The 26,481-nt window shown below is 38.1% G+C and overlaps 1 protein-coding gene across 1 annotated transcript in view; it reads left to right on the top strand.

Moving 5' to 3' along the window:
* The window catches only part of Neil3 (nei like DNA glycosylase 3), a 48,298-nt gene extending 22,106 nt beyond the window's left edge, over positions 1-26,192 (top strand). Inside the window, exons 3-10 of the mRNA XM_051182425.1 lie at positions 7,145-7,279; positions 8,303-8,516; positions 11,017-11,091; positions 12,581-12,747; positions 18,097-18,266; positions 19,719-20,139; positions 24,568-24,742; positions 25,853-26,192. Coding sequence (XP_051038382.1) covers positions 7,145-7,279; positions 8,303-8,516; positions 11,017-11,091; positions 12,581-12,747; positions 18,097-18,266; positions 19,719-20,139; positions 24,568-24,742; positions 25,853-26,035 — 1,540 coding nt within the window. The 3' untranslated portion in view covers positions 26,036-26,192. The remainder of the gene's footprint in view (positions 1-7,144; positions 7,280-8,302; positions 8,517-11,016; positions 11,092-12,580; positions 12,748-18,096; positions 18,267-19,718; positions 20,140-24,567; positions 24,743-25,852) is intronic.
* Positions 26,193-26,481: the final 289 nt, after the last annotated feature.

Here is a 26,481-nt window from a genome sequence, read left to right as displayed (position 1 = left end):
TCATTGAGGAGATTCCTTATCACTGATGTTTTTTAGTTAAATATGTTAAAATTTCTCATTTGTTCATGTGTCTTAATAAATCAATCATTAATATCAATGAATGAATATAGAGTATAAAATTACTATAATTAGTGTTTTAATTATCTCTTAATTGAAATTACTTTTTTTGACACCTGTTTCACAGTTGATATTCAATCCTTTAATGTTTGGGTATCTCATAACATGTATAAGTATATATACCCATCATATTATGTTCTATATAATACACAAATGAATACACACACATATACATATATGTATAAAATCTTTGATGTTGTTTCTAGAAGAGCTTTATGTAAATGTTAAGCTTAGAAATGGAAGTGGCTTTTCTGTTGAGTGCTTAGAGTATGGACCTGTGTAAATCAAAGTATTTATTGGGTTGGGTGGGTTGTAATAAGTATTGGATCCCCAGTTCCTGGGTACCCCCTGTTGATGTAATAAGCCAAATCAAACCAAATTAATAAATCCAGATTTAAAGAACAGAGCAAAGCTGAGAAGCAACTCCTGGGTGACACCTGGGAGGTCAGGAGATAGATCACTTGGCATGTCTATGGGCTGGGTTTTAAATACCCCGGTAGGTGTGATCTTGAGCAGCTAGGGGAAGGGGGTCCTGAGGAGAGATTCCCAGAAGGTGTGGTTGCTTTCCACTGCTTTTATGACTTCGGAACTCCAGTTCCTTACAAATCTGCTGTAAATTACCTTGATGCAAGTACAAGATCTCCGGAGATGCAGTCTAGCTAGGAGAGGTCCTTCTAATGCCCATCTCGAGACTCTGTGCAAGCACCTTCCTTCCTGGTCCTATTCCTGTAGGACTAGAGGCTGGTTGTGAGATGCAGGGGGATGGCCCTGGGCAGTCAGTAAGCTGTCTAAGTGCTCCCACTCCTGCCCTGCCCGCAGTTAGATTATGTTCTCAAAGCTGGAGAAATTGAGACCATTGGGGAAAGGGCTCTTGGATGACAGACCTAGGGAGGGTGAAGGCCCCTGCCTGCTGCTGACCTAGTCCATCTGCCCTTCCACACCCACTGGAACTACTCGGGGGACCCTGGGGGAAAAATGTAGTTTCCCCTCTTCCTACCTCCTCTCATTGTGTGGGGAAGGGGCGACTCTGGGCTAAGCAGTAGCTGCAGGTTGTGGAATGGGCTCTACATCTGAAAGGGTCCTCTGTGCTGTCAGTATATACTCTGCTCCAGGAGATCTCTGTTCTTCCTTTTCTGGCTGCACCCCACAGAGCACTCAGGCTTCCAGGCTTATCACAGAGCTCCAGATTACAGCATCAACCCATACCTTCCCCTATACCACAATGGTAAACTGTTTCCATTTGTGAGGTGTGAGGTCAAATGCTGCCTTCAAGGAAATTTATGAAGCATATTGTATTGCAGGTGCCTTTCTGACACCCCAACAAGAACAAAGAGAAGGAAATAACTCAGGCTAGTGTCTGAGGCCTATGAGGGCTGGTCAGACGCTAAAATGTGATCCATATATGACCATGGATCTTTCAGATTTGATATGTAAACAACAAAAATGGTCAATGACTATGAGATTAAGAAAGAAGGCATTGTGGAGAGTGGACAGGAGAGCTTGTGGAGGAAGGGACAGAAAGCTTCTGTCAGTGATGGTGAATGGAGAGGAACTCCAGAAGTTAACAAATGAGAGCTACCCGCCAGGTCCTGGGCCAAACACCAACATTAGACGTCACAGTTAATGATTAATGGTGATAAATGTGGCATTTCAGTTCATATAGACGCCTCTCTCAGCCATAGGGGTGGAGTGTGTGACGGCAGGCCCACTGTGGCTGCCACAACTCAGTCTACATACTCCCCTCCACCACAATGAGCAACTGCTACTATTGGTTGGGTGTGCAGTCACATGTTTTACAGGAAATTAATGAAGCTATTGCAGGCTGGTTTTGCCTTGGTACCCCAACACAAACCTGCCAAACAAAGAGACTGAAACATCAGGCTGTGCCTGAGTTAGATGCTAAAACATGATCTGTTAATGATCATGAGGTCTATGAGAGGGCTGGTGGAAACCATGGCCCATCACCTGGTTTACATGGTGCCTTTTTGGGCTTGGGTAAATTCCAGGCATTCATAAAGGCCTTCTCGTCCTCTGGTAACCAGAGGGGCAGCCACACCATTTCTTGTCCACTTCCTTTTGTATTTGGAACCAGTCTTCATTCAAATAGACTGTTTGGCTTTCATCGGTTCCCTCAGTTTGCTGTTCATCTCTAGGACTAGAAGACAAGGTATTGCAAAAGGAGGAGGAGAGTCTTGTCATTCTGTCCCTTGGGCAAGCTGCAACCCTGGGTGACATTGTAGTGTAAGACCCTCAGAATGAGAAATCTCCCCATTTTGGTCAGTTCCCCCAAGAACTCAATGTCCAGTCCAGTTGATGCAACACACAAGAGGCTTTAATGAACGGGAAACATTTGCACAAACGGGCCCCCTCAGCACGCAGGCTAGAGAGGAGGATCATTCTCCAGGCTCAGGTATTTTTAAAGGCAAAACCTACAAGCTTAGGGATGGGCCGTGACCCTCTGACCATTGAGTATGTGACCAGAGTCATGGGCTCTAGCATGCTTTTTATTGTTTTAGATGGTCTCACTGTTTAGGTCAGTAGGCCTCAGGGTGTGCTAATCAATCTTGCACAATCTCTTTGTTTCTCTAGGTCCCATCTAGAAATTTTTGGTATCTGGCTATCTTAGGGCCTTGTAAGGCAGAGGTTGCAGGTGGTTAGCAAATTCTAGGAACTAAGTCACAGTGGCCTTGGTCAGCTTTCTGGGTCAGACTGCCCTGCATTCCAATTATTTGGGCTCCATTTCATTTCTTTGTTAGTTTAAGTCTTTCAGTAGGATGGATATCAGGGATGCCCTGACAGCCTCCATGGAAAGGGTTAGGCAAGTATTCCCTTAATATGGAGATTTTAAATATTAAAGGGAGGCTCCTTTTGCAGAGCTGAAGGAGAGGGCAGACAGGAATTCCGGGTTTGGGCTGACAAATTCTGTTATTTAAATGACAAAAATGCTAAGTCCTCAGGAACACATCAGGGTATTAGGATGTTTATAAAGTGAAAGGGCCCTTCCCAGACCAGATGCAGAATTCTTCTCAGTAAACCACTGTTCTGCTTGGTTGTGTATCTTCCTAGACAACACATGTCTCCTCACCCCTGATAAGGAGTCCATGGTAAATATGGATATCACCAAAGTCCAACTTGGTGAACCTCTGAGTTTTACTGGGGTTACTTACAGGACTATGCACAAGAGAATACAGCAGCAGGAATGACTCCAGCATGGGTGACAGGTCTCAAATCTGGTAACCCAGGACACACAGTGCATGGCCTCCAGGCAGCTCAGCAGGTTGGAAAATGCCTGTTCTAGGTGCCTGGGTGGGTCTGAACCTCTGCCAGGTGGCTTGTCTGGTTTCTGCTTCTTCCAGGAAGCTGGTCTGGTCTCAGAGTCATCTTTGTGGTTTGGCTTTGCCCCTCTGAGAGGGATTATCAGTTATCATTTGTTCTGGCAGGAAGGAACCTCGTGAATCTGGTCAAGTTCAAGGCCTTAATATATTTTAAGTTGTTTACCCTCCTGTTTAAGGAGCTTCTTTGTAGGATGGATTATTTCAATCTCAAAGGAAATTTAGACACCAGAGTGTTGGACCCAGGATTACCACATGGTAGGTAAGCACTCCACTAGTGAGTTACAGCCCAGGCCCAACACAAATATTTTTACTTTTTGAATTACATTTTGACTCATACATAAAGACAAAGAAATGACCCACATAATTAACAGTGTATGCGCAAGTGGTTTATTGGGTCAATTGAGATGGTATAAAGTCTCTGGCTGGCTTCATACTTGCACTATAGTAGAAGATGGCCTGGAACTTCTGACCTTCCTGACAGGTTTATTGCCCATGATTTAGAAACAAAACAAACAAACAACAAAAAAAAAAATATGGTGACTGGGCCTTCTGGCTTATGCCTGAGATCCCAGCCATTCGGGAGGCTGATGCATGGAGATTCAAAAGTTCCAAGCTAGTTGAACATTTTAGTGAGATCTTGCCTCAGAAACATACAAACAAACAAATTGGCTGGGATATAGCTCGTGGATAAAGAGTCAGAATATGCCAGGGTTTGGGCTCAAACTCCAGAACTGAACAGCATGCCCACCACAGCCTGCTATATACAGCAATGGACTTTGCTTTCTGTGTTCCAACACTTCCACACACACTGGCAAACCAGGGAACATATAAATTCTGGACGCTCCCAGGGATGAACCATCAGTCACTCAGGGGTTCTGTTTCTACATGGCTAATCACAGTGTGCACTCAGTCAGTGTGGTGCTAAGACGCATGGTGCAGGTGGGGGCGGACTTGCTGACATCACTGAGCTTCCCTACCTGTAAGATAGCTTTCTGGCTGCACTTGTCTGTGTGTGGAGTGATTTTCATGTTCCCATATACCCTTCTTCCTGTTCTGTTGAAGGGGAATGAGTTATTTTATTCTTCTAGCTGTTGCTTCTGTTGTTGCCATCTTGAAACTTGTCTCACCGTGTAGCCCCGTCTGGTCTGAAACTTACTGTGTATAGCAGGCTAGCCTCGAACACACAGAGATCCCCTCCTGTGTGTGCCTCCCAAGTGCTAGGATTAAAAACAGGCACCATCACACCTGGCCCTGTCATTCTTTATTATGGCTTTGTATTCTGGGTCTTTACTTGTCTTACAAACTTGTCTCCTGTTCTATAAACATTTTAGACATTAATAATTAATTTTGAACATTAGAAAGGAAACAGTCCAGCTCTTGCTGGTGCTGCATGGGTGATGGGTTTCCCCTTGTTTCTGCTCTGTTCTTGGTTTTCAGCTGACACTGCAAATTCATCAAATTCATGTCAGGATCTCCACTCTCCCTCCCCTAGCAGTAGGCCACTGTTGCTGTTACACTGTGAAAGTCTTCTGATAAAACAATGGAGGCAAGGGTCTCATTTCTTCTCAACAGGGCTTTATGTGGACCACAGGCTCACAGCCTCTCTCTTGGCCTTGGCTGGCAGTCTCTGTCATGACTTCTGTGAATGTTCTTGGGGGTCCAAATTGTCCCCTTTCTCTTCCTGAAGGAGATGGAACAAATTCTCTTCTGGATTCTGAACCAGTGTTGGCTCCCTGGTTCCTCTCCAGGGAACAATAGCTTTTGTTTCCACCTGACTCCTAACAGGTGTACTCCAGTCCCCCCCACCCCCAGAAGCTGGTGGCAAAGGGATTTCCTATTTTAACCCAGGCTTTTAAATCCTGTGAATTGGGCCCTAACACATTGCTGGGGCAGAGGAAGTTCCCTGATCCATCTGCAAATACAGTCAGTGTTTGCTTCCACTCCGTCAACTACACCTTTCAGTCGATCCTTCTGCTTCACATTACAGAAATATTCCAGGAACAGACAGGGTTTCCCAAGGATGTTTGCCCAATTCAAAAGGTAGCACTTTTCACAGCCAGCTCCTTCATGAATGCAGGGATTATAAACCATCGCATTACCCCACAGGTGGTATTTAAAATGTTCCTAAAAGTTTCAGCTTTTCTCCTTACTCATTTTGTTAATGGTGGCTTTCGCTTAAAGTTTCTTTCCCTAATATAATATGGGCCCATGAGCTGATACACAGAGCATAAAACCTCAGTGTCCATTGTTCTAATATCTTGGATGCTTGCTGTGAGTCAAAGATTTTCATGATACCGATGTATGATATATTCCTACTCTAAAAGGTAAGTGACAATACACATGGTGTTTATTTGTTATCTGGAGCTCAGTCATCAGAATAGTTAGCTATTTAATAATAGAAATGCAAATTCATAGAAGATAAAGAGATTAAGTAGTTTTATGTGCATTTTGCCTCTCAATTCAATGTATTTTCAAGGCAAAGGTATACTTGCTTTGTTTGTAGTTCTTATTGGGACTACTCCTGCCTTGGACCTGGGTCTTAACCTTTGAGGTTTTTGATGTGGATGCGGTTTCATTATGGAAAGTGATTTAGAGTCCACTTTATGAGCCATGCAGTGGAAAAGATTTTTAGATATGATGGCTTCTGGGCATGACAGTTGTACACCTTTCACTGGGGCTGAACCTCCATAAGCTAAATTATGAAGTACTTACAGGCACACATTTTTCCTGTCAAGAACGGTGGGGCATGTAAAATTCATTTTTGATTGATAATAGGCCACACAAAGTTTAAAACCCACATTTTAAAAGTTAGACTCGTTAACCTTGTACAATACCATAATACAATGCTTTGGAATTAGAAGCACACAGCAGTATCATTTGCTGCCAAAAGAGCCATATTTATTAACTCAACAAAGATAAAGAAACATATTTGAAAAGTAGAACATAGTATTTCATCTGGAGAATAATTTTTGATCTTCATCAGAGGTCTCACAAAATCACTTCTTTTTAACTGGACATGCCAATCAATTCTACAAATTCTGAAAGGTTATGAATTTTTCATCACTCCATTGTAACTTTGAAGTTAACTGTAAATATTTATTTATTTATATATATATATATATATGTAAATGAAAAAATTGGACAAGTTTTTTACTCATCCCCTCTCCATTTATGTCTTATCACAAATCCCGCCTCGTGTGTGTATGCACGCGAGCGTGCTTGCTTGCATATGTGTGTGTGTGTGTGTGTGTGTGTGTAGGTGTGTGTGTGTACAATACCTCAATGCTTAGCTCAGTGGGGAAGAGAGGTATATATTAAACTGTAGTCCTTCCTTATTTTACAAATCTTCCAATTCTCAGTGGCTGCACTAAGGAATCTGAATGTTAATGTCTTTGTAGACTATATAAACAAATCAGACTCAATATTTTAGGCTCCTGCTTTTGAATAAGTAAGAATAAGTATGCAAAAATGCTAGACTTTTGTGAACAAAGATATTTTATCTGACTCACTCAGGAAAAAGAAGGTATGTTCTTTTAGACTATATGTGTTGGGACCTTAATATTTTCCTAGGAAGTGATATTTGCATTTTAGCTATCTTTCCTCCCTCTTTAAAAGTAGCTATCCTGCATAACATTAGTTTGCTTATATGTGATATGCTTCTATTATTCAAAAATGGGCTGACTCTGTTTCAGGATTCATTTTGGGATGAAAGGCTTCATCTTGATTAACCCACAAGAGTGTGAAAATAGAGATGGGGTCTCCCCAACTTTCCAAGTGCAGCTCACCAGGGACTTGATCTGCTTCTTTGACTCTTCAGTAGAACTCAGGTAAGGTTAAAAAAAAAAAAAAAAAAAAAAAAAGAACAAAAAATTAATTCTTAACTATTTAATATAAAGTAAAATTGAGATACCAGGATAAGAATTAGTGTTGTTTTTCTTTCTCATTCTTTAACTGGGCTTGACTTTTTTTGTCGTTATTGTTGTTGTTGTTAGATAACAGAAGAACTAGCTGCTAGAAGTGTAGCACAGATAATAAAGATTCATATAACAAGATTCTGAGAATGGTATTTAGTACATTAGCTTAAAAACACCATATCTGGGATCTGCAGTTTGGTTTCAATATCACACATGTTAATTAATAAAAACATTATAAAATGCCATCATAAAGCAACCTTCAAATATCATTACTAGAGTCATCACTGTTTGTAGGGGTCCTCTTGCTATCTTGCCTATTGGCCACCAGATCAAGAGGGAAAAGAGGCAGAAGGGGCAACAGAAAGCTTTGACAGCCCATAAGCATGAGTGGATGGAGACAGTTCTCCGGGCAGGCAGAGTTTTGGTTAATCAGTTCAAATTTATCATAGAGTATGAGTAATATATAGGATTGGGGAACCTGGGAACAACACATAATTTGCATTAAGTGGCATGTACCTATCACAGGCTTAGTATGTGACAGTAGGGTCCTATAACAGAGCTCCAAGCATAAGTCTTTTTAGCAGAGATCTGTGTCAAGAGTCAAGCTAAAGATGAAGTGTGCATCTAGTTTAGAGACAGCTTTCAGATAAAGTCAACCCTCCAGGCCAAGGACATTCTGCAGATAAAAGCAGGTATAGAGCAGGAAACCTTGCTGAGAGGGATGGAGTTCCATATTGCCAAGCTTACATGGAAAAAAATATTGCAAGACTTAGAGCAGACTGAGACCTCAAACTAGCCAGTGGTGTATGCAACAACTGTTCATCCAAAGAACTCATATGCCATAATTTACATTTGCATTTATATCGAAGCCCATTCAATGACCCTAAACTTACAAAGCAGACTTATGATTAATGGGTTATATGTTTCTTTCTATAGAAATTCAATGGAAAGCCAACAGAGAGTAAGAATGATGGAAGAATTGGATGTGTGTTCACCAAAGTTCAGTTTGCCAAGAGCAGAAAGTGAAGTTAAAAGGCAGAAAGATCGGATGCTATGTGATGTGATACTGGATCAGAGAGTGTTGCCTGGTGTGGGAAATATCATCAAGAATGAAGCTCTCTTTGACAGCGGCCTCCATCCGGCTGTTAAAGTAAAATATAAGTATTGTCGAATTTGTTTATAACTTGTTTTTAAATATGGTAAGGATCCAATGAGAAAGAGAAATCTATACTGTAGCAACATATTCTCTACATACTCCAGGAACCTTTTAAGTCTTGGCTTTAAGTGTCAACTTCTTGGTGTGCCATCTCTGATTCCCTGTTAGAACAGCAGTGTTTCAATTCCTGCCTTAGCTTGCTTTGATTTTATTTTCCTCATATCTTATATTAGTTTTACTTTCAAATATATTTTACCCATTACACTTACTGTTAAAAAACAAAACAAAACTGTGTGTCCTCCAGCTGATGTCAGCCATAAGGAGGGCTACTGTGTTCTGTAGTGATGTTTCACAGAAATAGTGAAATAGCACAGTGTCTAGCTTTGGAGATAAATTTGTATAGAATGTATTAATAAATGAATCAGGCTTAGCATTTGTTTTTTCTTTATGTTCGTAACTCAACCGAAAAGTTGAATTCTAGCACAAAAAGGGAATGGACAATCCTTGGGTTGGGTTTTGAAAGTCATTGGCAAGGAAACAGAAGGATGACACACTTTGACACACCTGAAAACTAAGTGGAATCAGATCTCCAAAGAAACACTCAGTTGGGTGTTGACTCTCTAGGTGCTATAGACAGTAATTAAGCATTTTTTTTCTGACACCGTAAATATATACTCTATACCACATGCATGAATTCCCATATATAGCAATGAATAATAGAAAAAAGATTCCATGAATGATAAGGATGAAATTCAGGTAGCAGGGACTAAAGAATGAATGAGCAGAGAGCAAAAGAAACAAAATTCCCAGTCCTTGTTATATTAGCTTAGATTGGCATGAAGAGAAAAGTGTTAAACTTCTAGAGTGGGATACCAAGACAAGGAATGGCTTTGGTTTTGTTGTTTGTTCTCCAACTGGAGAGACCTAAAGTGTTATTTTTCTTTTGTTTTTTTTTTTTATATTCATTTATTTTATTATTTTTATTTTACATATCGATCCCAGTTCCCCCTCTCTGCCTCCCATCCTCCCTCCCTTTCTCCCTCTCTCTCACCCTCACATGCACCTTGTCCACCCTCCCCTCCCATCCCCCCCCACTCCGTATGTAGGGTGATGCCCTCCAGGAGGGATCATCTAAATCTGTCAAGTCATTCGGAGTAGGGACTAGGACTTTGCTCCTGTCTCTAGGTTAAGGGAGTATTCCTCCATGGGGGATGTGCCCACAAGGTCCTTTTGTGTACCAGGAATATATCCTGGTTCCACTGTATGAGCTCCCTTAGACTGCTCAGGCCTTCTAGCTGAGACCCATATTCAGAGGGTCTGAGTCAGTCCCATGCTGGATTCCCTGCTATCAATCTGGGGACCTGTTAGCTCCTCCTTGTTTAGGTAAGCTGTCTCTATGTGTTTCTGTGGCCTGGTCTTGTCCTCCCTCTCTGCATCTGGATTCCAGTTCAGCTCCATGTTTAGTTGTAGGTGTTTGCTTCTGTTTCCATCAGCTACTAGATGAGGGCACCATTGTAGTGAGATAGTCCTTCTGTGGCACTGGCCACGCCCATTGGGGTGGAGCCATGGGCAGAAGTGACCTGTGGAAGGAAGTCGGAGTGAGGGGGGGGGAAGCTCTCTTGCTGGGGTGACTCGTTCAGGAGAGGATCGGGTTGAATTTCCTGGTGTTCATCTGTCTAGGTTGTAAGTTATTTCTCTCTGAATAAACATCTATTCGGCCTATTTGTTTATCCTGATCCTTATTTAACCGCGATACTCCATGATAGTGGATAAGTTGATCTCATTATCAGGGGAGGGCATTTATGATAGCCTTTCCACTGTTGCTCAAATTGTTAGACAGAATGAGTAGAAAGGAGCATTGAAAACAGGGATTGAGTATGATTCCTAGAAGGGAGAGACTGGAGTGGCAGCATGCACTCATACATTTGTTTCTAGGAAGGAAGCTGATACCTAAGGCCCTTAACCAGATTTGTTACTATGAACTAAATTCCAACTGTATCAACTATTTCTACTAAGAATAGCTTCATATATATATATATATATATATATATATCTTCCACATATACCTTTTTTTTCTACATATAGTTTCTCCATGTTTTTATAAAATCCAAATCATTAGTGATTAAAATGTAAAAGAAACCAGGTAATGATAATATTGTGAGGGTCTCCTTTTTTTAACACTTAGAATACCTTAGTTCAATGCACCAATATTGAAATAGGATCTTGACAAAACTGAGCTTTTGAAAAATCACTTAGGCTTCCATGGAAAATGTTTTCTAGAAAAGAACCAAGGGCATGGAAGATGACTTATCTAGTATGCATGAGACCCTAATTTTGGTCCCCAACATTGGAGTTAGTTAGAGAAAGTGATAAGAAAGAGGGATAAAGAGAATGTGCATGGATTTTATATCTATTGTTAATTCTGTGTAAGAGAAAGTTAAGTAGGTTTTGTTATAAACATGAATAAATTATGAAATAATGTTTTCCCTTTAAGGTGTATCAGCTATCAGAGGAGCAGACCCATCACCTTGTGAAAATGATCCGTGATTTCAGCATTCTCTTCTATAGGGTATGAAAGAATATTTCTAACCACATGTTATGCCAGTGGATTTTCTTTTGACTTTACCAGAGTGTTAAAGCTGCAGGTAGCCCTCTAGTGGTAAGAGTGAAGAGATTTGGGGAGCAAGAGTAACATCTGAAGGGCACATTAGTGTTTTAAAATTTTAGGACATTAGTCAATCTCAACTTGCCTCACTGTGAATGTATTTAGTTATATTTACACTAAGTTGGATAACAATTGTGTTAGTATTTTAATTGAATTCTTGTTATATTGGACATATAAAACACAAAGCATTTAGACAGACTTAATACTTAAGCTTGGGTTTATTCAGGTTTTGCCAAGATTATGTGTAGTTTAGGGTATTTAGAAAATTTAAGTTTTTTAGATCTAATATGAGATTATATTTCTGTTTGTACAACAAAAGATCTTCTAAGGATGAGGAAAGTACCCATTAGCATTGTTAATTATCAAGTTTTATAGTGTTCATATAGACCTCAGCAAAAGTACATTATCTTTTAAACAATGGATGATAACTAAGCCTGTTTTACCATCATAGTTACAAATGGGTGTTTTTACTATGATCATAGAGGAAGGTATTATAATAGTCTTCATTAATTGACCTAAAATGTTAATGAACATCTTATAGTATATGATTACCTTCGATAATAATGGCAATTTTATAGTGACCTGTGCCCATTTATTCTTCCAGAGAAAAATGACTATAGGAAACAGTCCATTTTGCCCACAACAAATTGGGCATTTCATTACCTTGCTTAAATGAATATATGTTGTATAGTTTCAGCCCATATATAATCATATTTCAGAGTTTTTACACTTTCATACTGCCAGTGGAAACCAAAAAATATTCTCTTTGTAGGTACTTTAAACACATATGTATAGAATAAAACTATGGCAGAAAAATCAAAATGTCTTACAAAATGAAACTTTACCAAAATAGAGCATATTCTTTGTTAGAATAGTATTTGAGTTTTTATTTTCTTTTCTAGAAAATCTTTAGAGTTCAAAAAAAAAAAATTTCCTTTATCAGGCCAACAAAGAAAATGCTCTCGTTAAATTTTATTCCCTAAAAATAACTTTTTTGGCCGTTGAAACTGAGTGAGTAGCTTGTTCTAAAAGCAATCAGATTTGAAGCTAATCTAGCCCTTTTCTTACAACCATGTAATTATGTTTAATTAAGAAAGCCTTAAAAGCATCAGACATTTTAAAATATAGAACTTTTATATATCATTTAGATAAGAGGATAAAGCAGAGAATAGTTTGGAATACTAAAAAGTTAAAACATAATGACTCAATTATTACTTACATATCTTATTACTAGCTTTTGTCAATACCTTTTACTCTGATGAAAAATTATTATATGGAACTAAGTACTAATTTTTGACATTTGTAGAGATGACTTAATTTCCAGAATGTATTTTTGTCCCCCATAACAACAATTTCGAGCATAACATAATAATTTTATTTATTTTCTTTTTAGTGCTGTAAAGAAAAATCTGCCATTTCTAAACACTATAAGGTTTATAAGCGTCCAAACTGTGGTCAGTGCCACTGCAAAATTACAGTGTGTCGCTTAGGGGAGAACAGCAGGATGACATATTTCTGTCCTCACTGTCAGAAAGAAAACCCTCAGCATGTTCAACTATGGTAAGATATCTACTTTAGATTATCTCTCTCTGAATGGCTTATAATCAGAATGTGTAACTGAAGGACTGCTGGAGATTGAAAACACACATGGCAAGCCACGGCAGAGAAATGGGTCAAAATAGTTGTCAGGCACAGAATAAAACACACCAGAACCAGAAATTATTTGTCTTAAAAGTTAATAAGAATTGTAACAGGTCTAATTTGAAGAATGGTGCAAAACACTCAAAACTAAATATCAGAAATTTTGATGTTGGGATAGAATGAGGAAGATTTTTGGGGGAAAGTGACAGTAGACTGAGTAAGAAGGACATTTCACAGGCCACATGACAAGATGGGTAATGGCTCAAGGTTACCAGCATGGGGTTTTTAGGTGAAGCATTAAATGATGAACTCACTGAGGATGGATGCAGAAATGAACTGAGACCGAGCTTTGGTGACCTATGTTGTCGAGGGGCAGCAAAGAAAATGATGTGATTGGGAATCAGAGGAAAGTGGGCATTACAGAGCTGTGCAAAACCCAAGGAGGAGGGTGAGCTGCTATTCTGTGGGATGACTTACGTTTTCATAAATATACGCACATCCACTTGTCTTTTTTTTTCCATCTGTGTTCTATTTCTGTATAAGTCCTACTCTGCCTCCCAAGTATTTTATATGCCCCTCCTGTCAGTCTGTTTTGTTGTCACAGATAGGAGATATGAGCAGACAGCTTGTTGTATTTGTTGTATGGGTTTCTGATTTTATTTTTCATGACATAAATAAACACTTGTTTTTTTTTTTTTTTTTTTTTTACTCCATGCATTTAACACAGTATCCAGCTCATAGAAGGCCTTCAGTTTATTTATCTATTAGATAAATGATAAATGTTCTATGTTTGTCTGAAATCTATAGCTTCTAGGTTTTGATGTTGAAAGTTTTTCTTTTTTCTCCCAAATATCAGTAAATGATATTTAATCACTTAAACAAGATATTTACCAATTCCAAAGGGTTCAGAGATGAGTTTTTTAAAGACTCATAGAGTTCCTGAAAGTGGTTTAGATTTACGCATGAGCCTTGCTATATTACAAGTGTCATGGGCTGTGTAATCCATCTCTTCCATCCCATGGCATATCAAGCCACAGTAAGACTCCTCACATGTAAAGATGAGACAAGGTGACCCAGTATGACAAATAGGGTCCCCCAAACCAGCAAAAGTCAGAGATTGCCCCTGTTCCCACTATTAGAAGTCCCATAAGGCCAAGTTACACAACTGTAACATATAATCAAAGTTCCTAGGTCAGTCCCATGCAAACTCCCTGGTTTTCAGTTCAGTCTCTGTGAGCCCCTATGAGCCCAGGTCAGTTGATACTGTAAGTTTTCTTGTGGTGTCCATGACCCCTCTGGCTCGTTTCAATCCTTCCTTTCTCTTTTCCACAAGATTCCCCAAGTTCTGCCTAATTTTTGGCTATGTCTCTGCATCTGTTTGCACCAGTTGCTAGATGAAGCCTCTCTGATGACAAATGGAATATAGCCAAGTATCATTAGGCATCATTACACTGGCATTTTTTTCTCCAATTGTGTTTGGTTCTATCCTTGGTCTGTGTGCCCTCCAGCCTCTGGGTCCTGGTACTTCAGCCAGTGTCAGGATGGACTTGTCCTTGTGGCATGGGTTTCAGGATGGTTAGTCATTGGTTGGCCATCTCCACAATTTCTTTACCACCTTTACCCCAGCACATCATACAGGCAGGACACATTGTAGGTTGTAGGTTACATGACTAGGTTTGTGTAACAATCCTCCAGGAAGTCTTGCCTGGTTATAGGAGACAGCCAGTTCAGGCTCCATATTGCCTATTGCTTGGAGTCTTTGCCAGGGTCACTCTCATAGGTTCCTGGGAGTTTCCATTGCACTAGGTTTCTAGCTTGTCCCCAAATGCCCCCTGGCTAGTATGAATAAAGCTTCAAGGAACATAGTTGAGCAAGTATCCTTGTGGTATGGTGGAGCACTCTTTGGGTATATGCCCAGGAATGGTATAGCTGTGTCTTGAGGTAGTTAGATCCATCTTCTCCATCCAACCCAATCCTGTTTTAAATGCAAGCTTTTAGTTCAAGACCTTGGAGAGTCATTCACACAAGGTAAATGTATGTGTAATTCTAAAGTTTGAAAACCAATACTACTTGCTCCACTTTTAAGAATTTTGTGACTCAATATGATCTTTATTTCTATGAAATATCTGAGAACTTTTTATATTAACTAAATTTTTTGTTATAATTTAAATTTATTTCAAGATTTGGAGTTAGAGCTTGGTGGTAACACACTCCCCAGGTTCTAGAGAACCCTGCTGGGGAATGGGGGGAATGTGGAGAACCATTTCAGAATAGCTTAAAGAAGCCTGTTCAGACCAAGAGCAATGATCCAAATGGTTCTGCACACAAATCTCCCAGCTCCATTAACTCCTGAATGCTTCCCAAATTTTCTGATTTTTGTTGGTCACATCCCATTTTAAATACTGATGTAATTTATTATTGGCTCTTAATATATAATCAGCATAACCTATGTATGTGAATATTGACTGTATTGAGTCTCACAGAGTTTTGTTTTGTAATTTCTGTGATGTATTATTTACTTTTTCATTATATGCAAGCTCTGGGAATGCAAAGCAGAATATCCCTTGACCCCTCAAAGTTCTCTTTAGCGGGGTGGGATATGGGTACATAACACGCACAGAGGTGAAGGTGCTGTGAAGGGCTATATTTATTTTAGTGGCAAACAATAGAATTGGAAGCAGATCTATCCAGAAAGGACCGGCTCATCTTTCTAAACTTAGTGTGGCCAGAAATAGATGTTCATCACAAACAATAGGCCTGGTATTTCCAAGAAGGCAACTAGAATATGGGGGAGATCACACAGGTGAGTGTTGGGCTGTTTTGCTGCTGTATAAGGACATATCCATAGCTCTAACCATCTGGAATAGAAAGTTCTTGAAATTGGTTGCAGATTACTGAGAACTTAGTGCGATTTACAAGCAAGTTCTTACTGTGGTCCTCACCTGCCAGGAGGGTGGATCAACTTGAGGGCACTTGGAAGACATGAAGAAACCCTATGGTAACTCAGTCGTATACATTAAGCTTCTTTCGGGTAGAGATACTGATAGCAGTTGCCACAAACAAGATACAGGTTGAAGGGGTCATATAGCCAAATGGATATTGGGGTAGTTCATGGGCTTAGCTGAAAAGCTATAAGAACTAGAGCCCCAGGGCTGGAAGCTATGCAGGTGACCCAGATAACGAGTGCTGTCTCCGTGCTGTCTCCAGCAGGCAACTGGTCTTAATGCTTCTATCCCTCTCTGTACCAGGCTGTGGAAGATTAAGCTAGGGATTCACTGATGGACTAGGTGTAAGATGTAAGGACATGTGAGGATGAAGTCTAGACTTGTGTCCTATTCCATTGTGAAAATGCTGATACCCTTTACTGAAATGAAGTAGGGGAGTTACAGACTAGAGCATTGTGGATTTTTGTTTACACTAGTGTCATGCAGGTATTATGACAACTTATCATACTTCCAAAGTAAACTGGAGGAAATTTGTTCACTCAGGTTGGGATGCCAAAAGTTTGAGTAATCTCATCAGACCAAATTAAAGTGATGATACGTATGTGTTCCTTCTGATGGTCTGATGGGATGATCCACCCCTTGCTGCTTTGAGCCTCTAGTGGCTGCCAGTATTCCTTGACAGGTGATTGTGTCATTGAAGTCTCTGCTTCTGCTTTAACAGCACCTTCTCCTTTTCTGTGTATGCCAAGTGTGCCTTTCCCCTCATAAGGACAGTTCTTCCTAGGTCAGTATCCTTAATTTCAGTTGAAAAGACTGTTTATAATTCAACATTGTCAGTTCTCTGATATTACAAGCTGGTGTGTTTGGGGGGCCTTCTTGAGCCTACCACTGCATGTTAAGTGTGAGTTCTTGTTACGAATCCATGAAGAGATGGGGAGAATATATTACTGTGTGATTAAGAAAGAGAGCAACTACAGCAATAAGAGATCCAAAGCCTCCAGATGAAATTATGTACACCCTCTTATAATTACAATAGGGGAAGATGACAATAATGAAGACTTGGGCACACTGAGACTCTGAAGGTCATTTAAATTATGTTCAACTATGAATGCATGCAGCCGGCTGCCTTTCAGAGTAAGTCATGGCCAGGAGTTAGGTCAGGAAACAAATTCTGTAGGTTTAGAGTTCCGTACATGCTTGAGATACCAAGTGTTAGAAGTCAAGGTAAGATAAAGGAATCGTAATGAGATGTCTCTTACTTTCACATTTCCTTGTGCTATTCATTATTTTAGCAAACAAGCCTGGATGAAGGGCTGGTGTGTTTGTGTATACGGAGCAAGAAGTTACAAAAGTCAAGGCTTCCTTTGACAGTTAGAGGACCTATGCTCTGAAATTAACTAAGCTATGTCTGTTGGCTTTTCTGCAAGAGCTTTTCTTGGTGTTAACACTTGGGAATCAGCGGCAGTCCCATGACACAGGACCTGGGACAGGAACTGTACTAAAGCTTTAGAAGGGCATTTTCTTGTCACTTAGTAATGGCCACTAGATTTGAGGTAGAGAATCTTTATTTACATTCATCACTGAAAACCCAGTTATCTTTGCTGTTTGTTTCATAACCTAATGAGTACCTATCTGAGAGTGATGACTTAGTGAACATCCAAAGGCTTTGGGAGAACTAACACATAAATATCATTTTTTCAGTATTGCTGAGCAAACACTATTGAAAAATCTAGAATTTCTGGATTTTTTTTTTTTTTGCGTGTGTAGAAACATGAGGTCATGTAAAGCTTTCCTCATTTTATATCTTCTTCATGACTTGTTTTTGATATTTTAGTATAATTACATTTTTCAGTTTTGTTTTTGGTATTATAGTATAATTACACCATTTCTTCCTTTGCTCTTGTACCTCCAAAACCTCCTGTACACTGCTCCTTACTCTCTTTCAAGTGCATGTCTTCTGTTTCATTTTTTCAGTATTCTGTTTCTAGCATAACCTTTTTCTAATTTAATTGAATAAATAATATTTCTGCTTTGCTTTGGAAACTGCTATTTAAAATATTTGCAAGATAGTTCCTGCTGGTTACAGCAAATGCTTTTGTTTTGTTTTAACATAGTACATTTGTTCTCTATAAAAAGTTTAATTTCTGAATTTAGTAGCATTTAGTAGGGCTTAGAATATAATTTCCAAATCTGCCAATAATGACTTTTAAATAATAATAAATGGAATTGGGGTATTAATGTTTCTACAATAGTTTCTAAACTATCCAGAATGTATAAAAATAAAGCATTAAGAAAATACATGTTTTAAATTTTTATTTTACAGCAAATTGCCAATGAGAAAAACTGTAATCAGCTGGACTTCTAGGAAAGAAGATTGCCTTATGGACTCAGTAGCTCAGAAATTTGAAGAGAAGTGGTCCTGTGTGGTCTGTACCCTCATAAACAAACCCTCCGCTGAGGCCTGTGATGCTTGCTTGACTGCAAGGCCTGTTGGTAAGAAGACTGACTTTTTATTTTGAATTCATAAAATTTATAAGAGGATCTATTTTATAGGCAGGTATATATTTTGCTCCACCTTGATATTCCATAACCAACTAAAAGGCTTTCTTTCTCAGATGTTTAGGGGAATTTCCAGCTTTTTTATGTAAACTAGGCTGATAGTCTGTTGAAAATATATATATATATATATATATATATATATATATATATATATATATATATATATATGACAGAGGGGAAACATGCTTTTTCTAAAACAGTGCGCCTTTGTATCTCAAACACTGAGATGATCACATCTGTTCTCTACTGTTTCTAATGAATTATTCAATAAAGCTTTGTTTTATGCAGATTTCAGCAACTTTCCAGTTTGTTATTCAGTCCAAGTGTTTCATAAATTGAAAGGGAGGAATTCTGTAAGAATATCTTTGCAGGTGGAATTGAAAACTGCTGAATTTTTTCTCTTCTTTCTCTTTCCTAGCCCTTGTTATTAAAATCTTTACCCAGACAATTGTACTGATTTCATTGAAATCCTTGAAAATAACTCTTTAGAGCTCCCAATCGTATGCCTTCAGAGAATGCAAAACCTCAGAGGAAACCTGTGATTAAGAGCCATCTCACTGATGCAGCTCCCATTGTGTTTGCCAAGTGTTATTTCTTTCCCCAATTAGACATAAGAAAGTTCCTTCTTGACTTAAGGACCTCTGCATTGTGTTAGCGGCTGTATTGTGTTTTGTTCCCTGGGCCTGTGAGGCAGGCATCACTCCTACAATGACTTTGCTAAGTAGCAGGAGGGACTGTACCTCCATCAATATGGGTCACCCAAGAGAGAAGCTTGGAAAATCAGTCTTAGTTTTCTGCATTTATTTCAACACTCTGAAATGCCTTTATATGTATCACCAATTATTTCTTGTTACTGTGAAGATGTCTGTATATATATAATCAATATAATATATCAGATCATATCATGTTGTTGATTCCAAAATTCCAGGATATTTGTCGAAACCTTCTCATCAGCATCAAGTGTCCTGCCCAGAATTCTTCTTTACTAATCTTAAGTAAACTTTTCATTTGGGCTAGTCAATCAAATGAATATTTCTGCCCATAAGTTAGTCTCTAGCTGCAGGTCTGAGGCCTTATGTGATATCATTCTTAACTACGAGTCCTAATTGCTTTGCCTAATATTAACAGTACTGATAACTGAATAATCTTTGCCTATTTAAACATAAAAAAGTAAATACAAATCTTTGGTAACACCATCTTTTGGTTCCTATAGGTTGTTAATATTCTATTTCCAAAGCAGAAGATAACTCTCTGTACCTTGTCCAAGTGAGCTTGGTAACATGGTTAGGCATATTTGCTTAGTGTAGTAAACTAAGATTTTAAATCAACTCAGTCAGTTGATTATATTTCTAGGAATACTGTAGAATTGCTTATCTCTTTTTCCAGATTCAGTGATCAAAGATGGAGAGAACAACATTGACACGAGCAACTTAGTGAAGTACCCTTATAATAACTTTGGGAACACACATACGGAAGTGAAGATCAACAGGAAAACTGTATTTGGAAGTACAACCCTCGTCTTGACTGATTTCAGTAATAAATCCAGTACTTTGGCCAGAAAGAAAAGCCCAAACCAGATAATCAGTGGGGGATTTCAAAACTTTCTTCCTACAGAAATATATTTTAGTGATCTACAGCACCCCTCCAAAGAAGGAACAAACTACATAACTCAGCCATCCAACAGGGTAAACACATCACCTACAGTTTGTGCCCAGTCTAAATTATTTAGTTCAGCACATAAAAAATTGAAAACAGCTCACTCTTCAGAAGCAGGCCTTAAACATTACAAACCTGCACTCTCTAACAGGTATGTTGTTTCTAACTTTTGTCTTTACAGCACTAAGTTCTTGTTACTATCCTTTTAAGTTTTTTTTTTTTTTGGTTTTGGTTTTTGTTTTTTGTTTTTTTTATAAGATCAGTAAGGCATTTGGATTGCATCAAGTTCTAAGAAGGCAGAAAATGCACCCATTGTAAATTGCTTTTAGTAAAATAAGCACTGAAAAACTGTTATATTAATTTGCTCTCTTTTTTCCCTAATTGATGTTAGAAAAGGAAAGAAATGGAACAGATTTTTCTGCAACTCCAACAAGTATTTTTTTCCAGGATATAACTATATATTCAATAGGACATATTTGGAAAATATTGAAATATATAGTAAACTACTTAAAACATAGCCATAAGTTATCTGCTAATATTTATATATAGATATTCCTTGGTTTCCAAAGTCATATGTGAAAATGCATTACCTTCACCACCCTTTACATCAGTCTAACAATACATGACACTGTAGGGTCCCAGTTCTTTTCCTCATGTCATGTGCCTGATTGGGAGTTGGAACTTGTCAATCATTGAGAGAAATTATTAGGCTGCAGAGTAAAGACTGAAATTGGAGCTCTATAGTCTACCTGCTGTTGCTTCACAATGGGAAAGTCAAAGCATTGTGGGTAACCTTGTCATCTGCTGGGGCCCAAGAAGAACATCAGGATGGAACTCAACAATAAATCTAAGATCAAATAGCAGAATAAATATCAAGTGATAAAATGAATTCACCCAGCAACCCCTCTGCAACCAGCTACTTTACATGGAATAAATTGCAAATTACTGTCACTTATTTCATTTTCCTCCTTGTCTGACAGCTAGAGTGCTCATCTCGTGGACAAGATGCTTAGCAGAAGCTCACCACAAAACAATGTTAAAACAGGTGGTCCACTCAGAATTGATAGCCAGTTTATTTTCTTTAATAATCATAGGGTAATTAATTTGACTTTTATTCCCTTAATTAGCCATCTCTTGTCACATCATTGCACGTATGTTGATAAGGCTTATTTTTGGATTGGTGTCTATACTTGAATGTTCTCCAGTTACTAGATGATAAATCATATAATTGAACCAATTTTTAAGCAGTTGACACTAGCTTCTAACACCAGTTTTAAATCTTTGATCCAATTACTGTAAACATGGTGATACATTGTCAAAGAAAGCATGTGTTCTAGCTGGAATATCATGCAAAGTGTCTCAAGGCAGCATAGGAGGATCCCTTTGGAGTCATCCCCACTTCCCGTGTCTGCTTCCATCAGTGTTTGAAAGGCCTATCTCTAATTCTTTGCACTTGTTTCTACTTTACCTCTTGGAGTTTTCAGTTGCCTCACGCATGTAAGCTCTGTTTACTTTAATCTTTGAAGTAATATTGGGTTGTCAAATCTACATTCAGTTGGACAGAGTGATTCAAAAATTACTTCCAAGTAGTATTTTTATTATAATAAATCATTCCATCTATAAAATCAATAACTTTTAAATTAATGATTGATAATACAGGTTTTCCATCACACGGATAGGAATCTCTGATTCCTTTATTGTTAGTCTCTTTATTTTTAGGGCACTAAGGATGGAAGACATGCATTTTGCACTTGCCTGCCAGCAACTTTATCTTATTATTTTGTGAAAACTTATTAACTTATTGTCCATGATCCTAGTGATGCCTACTCCAGCAAACTACGGCCAGCAAGGCCAGATTCAACACTTGTGTGTGTAGTAATGACTCATTTCAATTTGTTTAGGGTTTTTTTTTTTTTTTTTTTTTTGTATTAAAGAAACAACAGAATTGAGCAGTTGCCACAGAGACCCAAGCTTAAAATACATGTCTGAAAAGGGTTTGCCAAATCCTTGTCTACTATATTACCATGCTTTTTAATAATCAGTATTCAAATGATGAGCCTCATCACCACACTAAGTTCAACTGCTCTTTGTGCTAAATTTACCTAGGAAAATGCTCGGCTCCATTCTAGGAAGATTTTAAATAATGATTGAAACAAAGAGGAACCAAGATATCCTCGATTAACCACAACACGTAATTAGTCTGGATAATGTTTTCTATCATAAACTAGAGGTTGGCTTGTGCATATTTAGAGCTGATGTGATCGCAGGTGGTGCAAGTGGCTTGGTTACATTAACTCCACACTTTACAACTTAATGTGCAGATGAATCACCTGGGAGTCTTGTTAGCAAGCAGATGCTGAATCCAAAGGGATTGGGAGGAGGGGCCAGTAGTTAAGTGTGTCTGAGCACCCCCTGGATGGTCCTAATGTTGCTAGTTAGAGGAACACATTCTGGGTACCAAGGATAGAAAAACACACAGCCAACTTTATGCCAAAGAAGACACAGAGCGGAAGATAAAATGAGGAGGCAAGGCTGGGAGCCTCTTGAGTCATATCCCCTACTGTTGAACCTCAGAAAAGCTTCCATAGGAAAAAACTGAAATCTCCTTAGGTCTGTTAAATTTTAGGTTGAAATGTAAGGCAAGTGAATTAGAAAATGTTGAACTAAATGCTACCCAAGACAGCACTTTAAAAATCATGCATAAAACTGTTTTATTTTCTTCTTCTGTTTTGGTGCTGTATCTAAGGCCCCCTCTCACAGTTGGTGTGTGCAACACCAAGCCCCATGCTTAACCCTTTCTTACTTCCTTAAGACTGGCTCTTGCTAAACTGAACTATCTGGTTTGCCTTGAACAAACAAATCTCTTATCTCATTCTCCTGGGAAGATGGAATTACAAGCCTGAAACACCAGGGCCATCAAATACATAAAACTGTGTATTTATGTGTGCATATTTTAATAAATACCTTTCCATTTATGTCTACTAATACCCTTACCCTCATTTTCATTCTCCCTTAAATTTAATACTATTTATGATACCAATTCTGTTTTGACATCTGTTGACTTCTCTACAGCCATACAGATACTGAGCTTCTCTGGAGGTTACAGTTTTAAATTGCCTCTAGGGGCTGTTGGTGCGAGGCAGGGTCTGGAAAACAATGCCTTATCTTTGCCTTCCATCTTTCTTATTCTCAATTTGGTGTGAGTCATCATTTTAAGATATTACTATCACCTACCAGCCACTCTGTAGAGAGAAACAACAAAAAAGTGAAATACTTAATGATGATACTAGTTAATGATACTTAATACTGATTAAATATTTAATGATAATGACCTCTGTAGTGATGTGTCTAGCTACTTTCATGTACACATAACTGCAATATGAACAGTTTCAAAACTGCAACTACATTGCTTAAGGTCTATGACAACAGGTATTTTTAAAGTAATATGTTTAGTTACATCTTTTATAAAGTGAACGACCATATCCTCTGAACATTTCAATTAGTTATTCTGCTTGAAGCATCATTATAGAAACAAATACTGCAAAATTTAGTCTTAGAAGCAATGAGAAAAGGAAAATAGTTCTGATTTGTAGGTGTTTAAGACAATTATTATTGTTGTTAGAAATTTCCCACAATGTGAAAAGCAGACTATTTTACTATAAAAGAATGTTAAGAAATAGGGCTGTTATGAAGAGGTTCCGATCTTGTTTTCCTTGGTGCTGGAGATCAAACCCACTTTGTAAATACTAAGTACATCATCTACATCTTAGGTAAATTCCTATCATCTTCTGTCATTGTCGTGAACACTTTTATTCTAAATTGGTCACTATATATGTGTTACAATATGCAAGACATAGAAAATTAGAAACTATAATGAAACATTTTTTTTTTTTCCAAGAAGGAATTGCATATGCAGCTGAAGGACAAACTCACCCACTGGTCTTTGTTCGCTGTGTACAGGGATTGACCTCCAAACATTCTGGGTTTTAATTGTAGAGAGATAAAAGTCCCCTCTGCTAAGTGTGTAAAATGCACATTTCTGCTCTTCCAACCTTCCTGTTTCCTACTAAAATGCTATTGTGACTACAATAGTAACCTTCATCAAAAAAAAGGCATAGGAAATGGTTTTCAAGTAGACAGTAGATGTTCACAAGATGGCCTCCTGAGTGCATTGTTTCTGCAGATGAGAAAATAATTAGAAATGATTGTAACCATACTTGTTTTGTGAAATGGGGTTCACATGGACACGCAAATGAGACTATCATAGAGAAAACAGAAGTGAGTAAATACAGTATAATATTTGGTAAAGGAAAACCAAATATCAGAAGTTAAAACTTAAGAATGTCCAATATACCACACAGAAATTTACCTTTTTTTCCCCCTAGAAAGTTAAGGTTTGTGCCTTTGACACATAGTGAGTTTAGAAATAAATTAGAATTGCCTAAAGAACCAAAACATGAAAGGTATAATAACCTTAAGTTGCCTCTATAGGTGTAAAACTACATGGATGGGGCATGGTGGTATGAGAGACCCTTTTAGTGCTGCTAGGTGACCATTATCGTGTGACCTGTCATTACAGTGAACTCCAAACCACTACAGCAGATGGTTCTCATTCTGTAAATGCTGGCAATCCTCGGTGCAAGAAGCACAACTGCCTTTGTGTCCTCCACGTTGTGAAGAAGGATGGGGAAAATAAGGGGAGGCAGTTTTACACCTGTCCTCTACCCAGAGAAGCTCAATGCGGATTTTTTAAAGTATGTGTAAAATTTTCCATGCTCATTGTACATCAAATGAATTTTGGTTATTGTAATGTCAGTGCTTGCAGCTTTACATATACGTTTATTTATTTATTTATTTATTTATTATTTATCTGTCTATTTACTTATTTGAGACAGGAACTTCCCAAGTTCTAGGATTACAGTTACACACCACCAAACCTGGCTTTACTTTTCCATTTTAAATGGCCATATTAGTATTCAGTGTAAAGCATGGGTGTTAAATAGCTTACAATATGACAAGGCTTAGCAAATAGCATTAGTGATAAAAATAACTATTGCATAAATAATGAGTTTCATATTTGCAATCACAAGTGTATCGATGCTGCTCTTGGTTCATAATGATAGGTAGAACAGTACTGAGGCCAGATGTGGTGATTCACATCTGTATTCCAAGTACTGGGCAAAAAATGAGAAATAAAATGTCTCTCTCTGGTATGCAAACTTTAAGGACATACCCAAGTTAAATTTGATGATTTTGGTTCCTACACCTAAAATATGCTTCTATCATATTAGACTCATAGATTCTATTAAGTACCATTTTGAATGTAATGGGAAAATGGTATTAGTAATTTTATAAGCTAATACTATCACAGCCTCCTTCATTCATCTCTCGAGACCAAATACTAAGACCAGAGTGGCTTTTGCTTAATTTAGTATAGTCTAGTATCTGCTGGCGTCATCCTTTTTCTAGGAGACTAATCAAATATAGTGTTACAGTTATAAGAAATGCTTGATACTATTTTAACTGAAACGGACATATAGCCAGGTCACTGGTGATATCTTAATGTCACAATTCTGATAGTTCTCAGTTACTCTGAATAAAGGAGAGAATTTTTTATATGCCTTTAGGTAATGTGAAGTTTGGAATTAGGACAATTTAATGTGTGCTTTAAGCAAGTTTATATATATAATGCTTCTTATAGAATATGACTTTAAAAATGCAGCAACTAATATTTTATGTTTGTTTCACATTGTCACACTAATAGTCACAGCAGAGAAATGAGTATCGCATCAAATGAGGCTAGTCTTGTCTGTTTACTTTGTAACTTCATGTATTCCTTATATCCTGTCTTCTTCCTCTCCTAGTGGGCAGACTTATCCTTCCCATTGTGCAGACATGGCAAACGCTCCATTATGAGAACTGTGCTGAAGATTGGACCTAATAATGGGAAGAATTTTTTTGTATGTCCTTTGGAGAAAGCAAAGCAGTGTAACTTTTTCCAGTGGGCAGAAAGTGGACCAGGAATGGAAATTATTCCAGGATGCTAATATTTTTGCTTTGTTAAGGAATGGCTGGCATATAAACTTGTCAAACTCACAATGTTCAGACCCCTTTCTTTAGTAGAAAGCTTATAGAATACCTGTGGTACATATAATTAAGATCCTGTCATATTTGAGAAGTATTCTTTGTTTAAATATGTCACCTACTCATTTCTTTCATCTTAATGAATGCACTATATTTCACCAGGTGAACAACACATTCTCTTTAAAGTGTATATTTAATACACTTTATATAATAACAATAAAGTATTCTTAGTTTGGTCTTGGCTTCTCATAACTTCTTTGATGAGCAGTAATTTATCTGTTTTTAGGAGATTATGGAATACATAACATTATAAGATACTCATTGTTATGAATATTAAGTTCTTGTTAGATGCTAGAGACACACTAAGGCCTTTGATGACTTGGTGTGTTTTCATAGAATTGTGGGGATC

The sequence above is a fragment of the Phodopus roborovskii genome, unplaced genomic scaffold (genome assembly GCF_943737965.1).
Source record: "Phodopus roborovskii unplaced genomic scaffold, PHOROB, whole genome shotgun sequence".
NCBI classification, from domain to species: domain Eukaryota; kingdom Metazoa; phylum Chordata; class Mammalia; order Rodentia; family Cricetidae; genus Phodopus; species Phodopus roborovskii.
The sequence above is the reverse complement of the archived record's forward strand: the minus strand, read 5'-3'. Positions and strand labels throughout refer to the sequence as shown.